Here is a 9,588-nt window from a genome sequence, read left to right as displayed (position 1 = left end):
TTTTGTTAGGATATATTGGGGGTGCCTTGACAAAAAAAACATCGCTAAAACACTCCTAGAAGCCAAAAGTATGTCAATTTTTGTTTCAGAGCTTACAACCCACCTGACCCCCAACGCACACACACACATACATGCGCACACACACACACTCATGCTTTTACTGTTGCTGGTTTGGACATTTTGTGAGATGCTTTACGCCTACTTATTTTTTTTTTCAGTTACTTTTTTCCAAGTGTTTTCAAAGCCACACCAGGTTGGTTTGTTTATGTTTGGTTTTGGTCTTCGTTTCCGGTTTGGACTTAGTTAGGTTTGATTTTGTATGGACATGTCGTTTGTTTCGTGCCCCCTTGTTTGTTTGTTACTTTGTTCCTGGTTCTGTCAATAAATGCTATCCTTATTATGAGCACCCCTTGCCTCAGTTTTGCAGGGGTGCTCCACTTAACATGGGTCAATTCCCCGCATAACATACACTGTTGAGTGATGCACGATGATGTTTTATACAATTATCTCAATTTATAGTGTTCGTCATCCCGGATAGACATTTTTTGTCAGTAGCATGAACGCATCACAAGATGAGAGTAACATGAGAAAATAATATATATTTAATCCATGCATCAAATGAAGCATGTTACTGTGAAAACCGATTTATAGACAGGAAATGCAAAATTATTTCTTGAATCTGTTCCTACTGCTGAGTGACGCAAGCTGATGTTTTAATACAGAGATCTCAAGATGAAGTTTTTCTCGTTCCAGAAAGAGGTTTTCCTTCTCTAGCGTCAACACATCATCCCCCAAGCTCTCTATAAAACAAAAGTCACAAGGCACAAAATACTTAAAGTTTGTTTCATAATATTTCTATATATAAGAAAATCTATGATACTATTGTTTCCAAATTTCTTAAGCACAAACACAATTTAACACCCGTTTCTTATAGTTTGGCAGATGTCTTTATGCCTAACATAACATAATGGCAACAATAGTCAGGAACCGGAACAGGAGGAGGGTCCAGATGCGTAAAGTTTCTCACACAAGATTTTTTACGGGAAATGGGGCAGTCATGCACGTTAACCCAAACGCCAGTGATTCGGCGATCGTTGGGCGGAAGACGTAAGATCTGGCGTGGAATGACAGGAAGCCAGAGGCCGACGGGAACGATACCAATTGCACGAGCAGATGTCGGACAGATGGGGTCGATGCAGGACAGGATGGGACGGACAGGATAGATATCAGGCACTGGAGACTGGAGTCCGTTAACAAGCACGACGAGATAGACGGAAACGGTACCAGACACTGGAGATCAAAATCAAACAGAACAAAATTGCCGGGAACGAAACTGGAGAACGATATTAAAAAGAACAAAATAGACGGGAACGATACCGGACAGGAAACACAAGCAGGAACCCGGACAGAGTCAAAACCCACGTCTTGCAGGTGCAGTGGTTCGTTGACAGACTTGCAAAGGGTCAGTGAGAGCACCGAGCTTAAACAGAAGGGAAGCCAATCTGTCAACGAGCCGCAGATGGCGCCACACGGGCGGAGCCAATTGTGACAACAATTGGTAAACAAAATATTTGAAAAATTTAATTTGCTAGATTTTTCGGTGTGTTTGCACTATGAAAAATGAAAACCAGCACCAAAAAAAAACCCACCCAAATTCCAAGCATTCCATGTTGTACCACCCGAAGCAACTTACCTACATGCGTGTCAAAACTGGCTCTGCAACAGAATCAACATAATTCCTATTTTTCACTCTTTACCTGTGGTTGTGTTCTCCGTTGTTTCACGTCTGTTATCATTGCCACCTTTTGTCATCCAGAAAGGGAGGGCACTTCTCAACTCCACTTCCACAGGGTAGCGGTCACTCACTTTTAGTGCCTGTGGACGGGGTTCATGACACAAAGGTTATTTTTATTTATTGAGGCTGGGTTGTGAAAATGGAACACATTTTGATCGTCCACATCTTCTATTATATCTAGCCTCTTGACGGTTCACGGATCTCTAACCACCTGGGTTGCATGGGCACCAATTCCAGTGGTGTGTCTTGGGCTACGACAGCCTGGCAGCACCCATCCCATTTCAGGCTGTTTTTGGATAGGGGTTAAATGCATAGTACTGGTTTTCATGCTTACCTGTAGCAACAGAAGTCTCCTGAACTGACTTACATACAGAAAAAGTGTGCAAAAGCAAATTCTAGTAATGATACTTGTTTCTGATAAATCAATGATACTTGATGAATTTCGAACAAATTACTGTAAACGAAGCCAAATTTGATTAAAACAATAGGATCCATGGTAAATTTACTGTATTTCAATTTATATCACAGAGTGTAGGTTGAGTTTTTCAGGCCCACTGAACTACAGGGAAATGGCTGTAGAATTCACACGTGGGAAGTCAAAATGGCAAAGAATTACTTCTATACTGGGAGGGAAGGTCCATTTGTAAAAACGAAACCTAAGGAAATACAAAATGGCTGCCAAGCAATCTTATATTGTAAGGGTGGTCCGGAAAACCCAAAGCCCACAAGTACTGATACTGTTCAAGGCTGTTTCTGGATCCAAAATTTTAAAAACAACTGAAATAATGGAGAATCTGATTAATAACATAATGTGGTCTGAGCAGCCCTTTGAGACTCCTTGTGATTAAGGGCTATACAAATAAACACGTCTTGACTTGACTTGCCATGTCAAGGAACTCACCAGCTCTTCTGTCATTGAAAACTCTTTGTGAAAATTGAAAGGCTTCGCTGACTGTGGCACAACAGCAGCCATCATATCCTCTCCGTACACGACAATCCTATAAAAAAAAAAACATATCGCAGAAAATACCGATCTTTTAATTTTATTCTTGAATAAAATAACTTCAAAAATGTTTGGGGGATAGAAACGTGCCTGTCGTAGGTGTGAGTGTTTGCTGTAGTTGCAGTTGTGTCCATATCGTCGCTAATGAGCCAGTGAAAATTTTTGTCGCTGCGAATGCGAAGTTCTTTCATTCCTTTCTGAGTCAAAAATTTGCCGTCTGCATTAAAGTCACCCAGGATCATCACGTTCTAAGGGAGAGAGAAGACAGGACGGCAGATGCCGGTCTTTTAAATGTCTAACTTTTAAATGTTTTCAAATGGAAAATATTTTTTCTAATTTCGTTGATGCTTCCCATCAGACCCAGTTGAAACTTTCCATCTTTGAAAAGTATTGAAATCTTTAACATTTCTTTTTTAGCTGGGGGTTACTTTTTTGTTACAAATTAGCGCAAGGGGCAACTACTTTGATATGCATTTCTAAAATAACAACTTATCATGTTATCAGTATGTTGTTAATATTTTATTACCAAGGTTAATTATTGGAAGTACAGTTAAGCAGACTCAGTCAACCACTAAACATTTGTTTTACTAGAAAATCACAATGAATCAGCACTGTTGAGCTTTCTTCAGAACAGGTCTGCGGCCACCTCAAATGTCCTTAGGTGTCACCATGGTGCCCGTGGGCAACACGTTGGAGACCCCTGCTCTAGATTATAGCTAATCGTCTTTCCTTGGAGAATATGTCCAACATTTACTATATAGTCAAGTTAATTCAAACACATGTAAAATAACAGCATAATGTCAAACATAATGTGTTGCAAATTGAGTCATTACCATATTGAATTCAATCACGTTCCAACTGAGTACAGTCAAAGTATATTATTCGTTTTTCAATCGAAATGTCCTCGAAACTCATAAATCTAAGACCTTATCAAGACACCATTTGTGGAAAGATTCAAAACCTGGCTATTTTTTACAGACTAATGTAAGAATATGGTTGAAAAGCCATCTAGAATTTACACAGAAAAAAAACTTTAATAGTATTAATTAGTCGATAATTTCGGGACCAGAACAGAAACAGGACCCAATTGCTTTACGTTTCTCACAAGTTTTATTAAAAGAAAGAGGAAGGACTGCATCCATAATCCGGTGTACGCTAGTCGTGGGAAGCAGGTCACTCTGAACACGGAAGTGGATCTTCCGTGGCGAGCGGTGGCGGGAACAGGAAAACGGTTCAGTAGCCGGGACAGGAGAGGAAAACGTGGTCGGAAGCGAGTGGTAAGCCAGGAAAGGAAAGTAGGTGGTCGAGGACAAAAAGAGGATGAAAGCCGGGATGGAAGAGTAGGTGTGGTCAGGATCAAAAACAGGTTGAAGCCGTGGGACAGAAGGGAGCAAAAACAGGTCGAAGCCGTGGGACAGAAGGGAGCAAAAATAGGTGGGAGTCAGGGTCGAAAAAGGCTTGGCTAGTGTTAACTGAGGTTTGCAGACGGACTGACAAAAGGGGACAGATAGGAATGGGTTTGAATAGGGACAGGGGGCCAATCAGAGTCCGAGGCAGTTGGCGCCAAAGGAGCAGGCACAGGTGAATCATATCAGTAATCATGACGGATAAGTTTTGAGAATATTTTTTATTGCATTTTGCATTGTGAAGCTGCAGAAAAACTATCGAAAAATAAAAGAATAAAATACAAAAGTATTTTGATAATAGGTAATCAATTGTCAACAGAAAAAGATCAGTTTATTTGGAAAAAATACATTTTGTCTTTATTACTGTATTTCTTTTTATTTTTAACGTGAATTTCTGCTTTGTGGAGATCCAAGCCATGAAGAAAAATATATAGTAAAACATAGAAGGTTATTCAAAAATATAGCAAACTAGGAAAGTTAACTAAAATTAGCAAAATGATCTGCTAAGGGAATAAGAAAACTTGGAAAGATATTTCTTATTTATTTAGTATATACAGTATAATTTTTAGTAGTACACATATCGCACCGAGGCCAAAACTTTTCAAACTCTGTTAAATTCAATTCACTTTACTTCAGTTTCAGTGCACCGGCTCAAATGTTTTTCTTACAAAAATAAATCAATGAAAAATCCAGTGGAGCCAGAACTAAATTGTTGGTACAACTCACATTCATTTTCCATTTCGCCTTGACGGTTAGAAAGACATCGTAGAGTTCATTCAGCTCTTTCTCTGTGTCCCCCGGGTGTGTGCGGACTGGGATCAGCACAATGTCTGTCAGCACTGCAACATAAACGAAGGATTTACAAACTATACTGTTTGCTGGCGCCAAAACCTGTTCTACACTAGACACAACGACTGCCTTGAACATGATAAACCTGCTAATCCTTCTCATTGTGAGCAACTTCACGTGCCTTTAATGGACTGAAACATACAACAGACACTCAAACAATGTTTTTTGAGTGAAATTAATCAAAAAATGTTACCAGTGTTGCATGGTTTGAAGTGCAGGATGTAAGGTTCTCTGCAAAAAGCATCCGTATCACACTCTTGGTTGTCTTCGTATTGATAGCAGTCGATAAGGTCGACTACGTCATCCCTACAAAGGTGTATAAATCACAAACTTACAAATCTTTGCTATGCATTTCAGATCTGTACAACCTTACCTATAAAGGAAGAGAAACTGTTCTTTGTATCTGTTTCTACCCAAACGGCTACTCAGCTGCTGAGCATAATGACTGCTTGTGTTGACTCTTCGAGGCATATGAAACATGATTTGAGCACAAACACAAAACAGTCAAGTAATATTCAATCTCACCTATTAAGTTCCTTTACAAACAGTTGAACCGCTGTGCCGCTGACATCCACCACCTCAAGAATTACAATGATGTCGTATCGAGACACGATCTAACGTTTTAAAGGAAGGAGAAACTTAAAGTGTGACATTTATGTGTAAATGCTTCTGGAAAGAGTCATTTTGTGTTTTAGTTCGTCCTGCAAAACCGTTGTTTTGTATGCGATGCCTACCTTAACCAGAGCAGAGAGTACGTCTGGATTTGAGACTTTTGTTACTCCAAATCTCTGTACATTAAACGCAGCAATCTTCATGTCTAACAAAAGAAATACTGTCTAAAAAGGCTCACAATCTTTCTAAAATGGGATCCTCCAAGTTTTCACCTGTGGTAAATTTAAGCTTTATAAGTTCCTCAGGTGCGTTCAGTGCACACCTGAACCAGACACTGCTTGAGAGATTTGTGTTTACTCAAGAATAAACTTTGATTGACAACCAGTTTTAAAGGAAGAAGAGCAAGTTCAAACTGCTAGACCAGTTCCTTGCAAAGTATACAATGTACAGTAGTTCTTTCAATTTTCTTTCATTGGAAATTAAATATGTAAAATTCTAAATACATTTATTATCCATTTACTACAATGTTAGATTTAAAAGTTGAATTAGAATTGTCTTAATTATATAGGGTTCCTACAGTTGAGTAAAAGGTTTTCTTCGCTTCAAAGAGTTTCACCACCTTGTGAACCACTCGACCATTTGCCTGAGACAAGAAGCGGCTGCGTTGTAATGTTTATTTTTTTCCAGTCTGTTTAATGTATCCCCTTGCTATGTTAAACTCTCTTCCCCCATCAACCCTGTGACTCAATTGTTTGTAATAAAATAGGGAGTTTTGGTCAGATATGAATCAGGCTTTGACTGTGGAACATCTCCTCATGAGCAAATATTAATGTTACTTGTCTCTCTTTGCGTGTTTTATTCAGAGGTGTAAGGTAATAGACCTAAGAATATCAAACTGTGAAATTTTATGATCTAGTAGGTCTGTAACCTTTGTAACTAATTAGCAGTCTGCTCCCAGTCTGATATGCACTTCTAAAATAAACAATTTTTAAGCTACAGAGGGTGGTGGTAGGATGAGGACAGGAGTAGAATAAGGCAGTGAATGTCCCTCAAACCATGAACAACAGAGCTAACAAGAGCCACCAGCTGAGGCAAAAGCTGAAGAGCCTGAGGAAAAAGTTCAATGAGGTGAGGGAGGAAGAGAGGAGTCCCTTAGCAAAAGTGCGTAGCGTCCTTCAAAAGGAGCTCATGATGAGCACAAGTGGCACAGGAGGAGGAGGAAAAAGGAGCCCAGGAAGAGGGCTGACTTCATAGAAAATCCTTCTGGGTTTAAATAAGCAGCTACTTGGGATGGAGTGGAGAGGCCACCTCAACTGCTTAAAAGAAGAGCTCATCCTCCACCAGGGGCGTTACCAGAGGGGGGCAGTGCCCACCCGTGGACACGTTCTGCCCACCCAGAAAAAAAGTGGATATAGTAGTGACGGCAGTCTGGGTACAGCATTTGTTATCCCATTCATATAATTTTGTGTATGTCAGCGGACACTAACATGGACTCTCCCGTGATAGTGTCCCCACAGAATGCAACCTTACTTGCCTACGTAATTACATCAATTTTGACGCTCAAATTTCTGCAATTTTTGGAATAACATGAATGAATCTTTGAGAGAGTGAGAGTTTTTTTCTAGCTTCAAGTTATTTGATGCAATGGATACACATAACTGGTTTAAAAAAACAACCTCAGACTCGACCCAGCTCTGATGTTGTCAGTGGAAGGCGTCCAAACCCCGAATCTAAGTGTGTTTTAAGCCTAGATTTTAAGTGTTCCAGATCGAATCTCAGAGGGCAGAGCATTTGACCGCACCGGAGCCCCAATGGAGAACGCTCTCGAACCTGCAGTTCTCTTCTTGGCTTTTTGGATCACTAGTAGACCAGCATTTTCAGAGCGAAGGCTCTGGACCGGAACCTAGGGGTAAATTAAGTCTGAAAGATATAAGGGAGCAAATCCATGCATGATTTTATATACTACCAACAGAACCTTAAAATCAGATCTTAAGCCAACAGTGAGCCAATGCAGGTTAGCTAAAATCGGGGTCATGTAATCAAACTTTCTTGTCTTAGTTAAAAGCCTCGCTGCAGCATTTTGTACCAGCTGCAGGCTCTTGATGCTAGACTTCTTTGTATGGTACATTGTGCTAATGGATGTTGTAAATAAGACCCACAACACATTTCACCCACCATCCAATAGTTTTGAGTCAAAACAAAGAAAGTTTTAATGAAATACAGTTACAAGACAAATCTTGTCACTAATCTTTCGCCAAGTTTTTTAATAAAAAATGTTTCACTTCAATTAATTTACCAAAGTTTGGATTGTTGAGCAGCAAAGGCTTGTGAAGGATGGTGGTGACTCCAAGATTTCAGGCGCCTGTTCAGTTGATCCTGTGAACGACAAATAGTGTTTGTTCATGTAAACATTCGGCATTGACTGAGTTTCCTAATTTACAAACTCATCTCATCTCATCTCATCTCATCAGCTGTACCACTTATCCTCATTAGAGTCGCAGGGGGCTGGAGCCCATCCCAGCCATCTCCGGGCAGTGGGCAGGGGACACCCTGAACTGGTTGCCAGCCAATCGCAGGGCACACAAGGACAGACAACTCGCTTGCTCATTCACACCTAGGGACCCCTAAACTACACAGACACACGCTATTATTTTGAGTATACAACAAATACAAATTGAGCTTCAAATGCTATGTTCTTTTGGGTCACATAAAACCGTGCCCCTGAAATTCTAAAGGAGACGGCATGCGTTGGTCAGGTCAGGACCTTGACTCTGCCCTTTCGCTGGAAACAGTACCCCCGGGAACGGTGCAATTACAGCCACCTATCATGTATGGCAATTGCTAATTCCCAAAATACAGCAATGCTGTAAGTTTGATTTTTGTAATCGGGAGATGGAATAAGAGCTTGCTCTGTCCGCTCCACGCATCGGCCCGTTATTGCAGTACCTCCGGGAACGGTGCATTCGCACTGATCGCTGCTTGGCTCTGCGGCCAGGACCTTGACTCAGCCTCTTGGCTGAGAGCAAGTGTCTCGGCCCCTAGGCTTTGTAGCGTATTATGATTTGACCGATAACGGATAATGGATAATTGATAAAGAATACAGAACAATAAACCTTACGAAATCCCCGCCCCTGAAAACAGCCTCAGGTATGCGGAGGGGGGGAGGTCGATTTCATGGCGGCGGCGGCATTCTGCAGCCAAAGTAACGCACCACTTTTCACCGTTGTAAGCCCGTTACATGTATTCCGTTACGCCTAAGCCTGTTTTTGCGAAAATCATTTCACAGCCGTCTCGACGTCAAATTAGAACTTTAGGTCTCAATGAGTACATTTGGCTACTAGAGGCGCCTTGTGCATGTTGACCAATTAATTAGTCACGTCATTAATTGAACTTGTCACTCATAAACAACACTTATTGTGTTACCTTTACTTTATATTTTTGGCTGGATTCATGCACGAAGACATGTAAACATGTGCACACACATGCAGTTTTCATTTTTGTGTACATTATCATTTTATCATTGTTATAGTATTATTATTATTATTATCATTATTATTGTTATTATCATTATTATTACATTTTTGTTAAAAACAATTAATAATAATGGTAATAGTAAATTAATTATTAATATCAACACCTGGTTATATTAATAACTACTCAAAATGACTTATCACCAAGAGGATATTGTGACGAGGAAACGATTATGGGACTACAGTATACGTCAATATATTTGAAGCCTTAAATAGAAAATAATTATTCCGAGGGAGAAAAATTCTGCCCCGTGTGAGGCTCGAACTCACGACCTTCAGATTATGAGACTGACGCGCTGCCTACTGCGCCAACGAGGCCTGTGAGTGGTGGTCTATATTTTTAAAATAAATCAGTCCCCTCCGGTCTCCTGGGCTTGGAAAACACGGGCATTT

At 40.4% G+C, this 9,588-nt stretch overlaps 1 protein-coding gene, 1 non-coding gene and 1 pseudogene across 3 annotated transcripts; 1 reads left to right on the top strand and 2 right to left on the bottom strand.

The window, feature by feature from the left end:
- Window positions 1–584: 584 nt before the first annotated feature.
- Window positions 585–6,008, bottom strand: LOC148369218 (deoxyribonuclease-1-like). 2 transcript variants are annotated; one of them, XM_088329910.1, is made up of 9 exons: window positions 5,788–6,008; window positions 5,579–5,667; window positions 5,427–5,513; window positions 5,247–5,359; window positions 4,931–5,043; window positions 2,889–3,046; window positions 2,697–2,793; window positions 1,758–1,875; window positions 585–800 (listed from the first exon to the last, which is right to left on the bottom strand). In XM_088329910.1, exons 1-9 carry the CDS (start codon window positions 5,866–5,868, stop codon window positions 667–669), a joined length of 990 nt encoding a protein of 329 aa, XP_088186036.1. In that variant the 5' UTR covers window positions 5,869–6,008; the 3' UTR covers window positions 585–666. The 2 variants fall into 2 exon arrangements, with proteins under 2 accessions (XP_088186036.1, XP_088186035.1); XM_088329909.1 differs by lacking the exon at window positions 585–800 and adding an exon at window positions 894–1,290.
- A 2,494-nt stretch (window positions 6,009–8,502) lies between these two features.
- LOC148369217 (U2 spliceosomal RNA) lies at window positions 8,503–8,633 on the top strand (annotated as a pseudogene).
- An 807-nt stretch (window positions 8,634–9,440) lies between these two features.
- trnam-cau (transfer RNA methionine (anticodon CAU)) lies at window positions 9,441–9,513 on the bottom strand. Its single transcript has one exon. It is a non-coding gene; the product is annotated as a tRNA-Met (tRNA).
- Window positions 9,514–9,588: the final 75 nt, after the last annotated feature.

This window comes from Urocampus carinirostris, chromosome 3 (assembly GCF_059441175.1).
Source record: "Urocampus carinirostris isolate Australia breed hairy pipefish chromosome 3, RoL_Ucar_1.0, whole genome shotgun sequence".
NCBI classification, from domain to species: Eukaryota; Metazoa; Chordata; class Actinopteri; order Syngnathiformes; family Syngnathidae; genus Urocampus; species Urocampus carinirostris.
The sequence above is the reverse complement of the archived record's forward strand: the minus strand, read 5'-3'. Positions and strand labels throughout refer to the sequence as shown.

Bases quoted from the DNA above. Each gene is read 5' to 3' on its own strand.
- LOC148369218 (XM_088329909.1), bottom strand. From the start codon at position 5,868: ATGAAGATTGCTGCGTTTAATGTACAGAGATTTGGAGTAACAAAAGTC. The intron at 5,668-5,787 runs GTAGGCATCGCA...TTAAAACGTTAG, and splicing joins TACTCTCTGCTCTGGTTAAG to ATCGTGTCTCGATACGACAT. The intron at 5,044-5,246 runs GTAACATTTTTT...TTTATGTTGCAG, and splicing joins CTTCAAACCATGCAACACTG to TGCTGACAGACATTGTGCTG.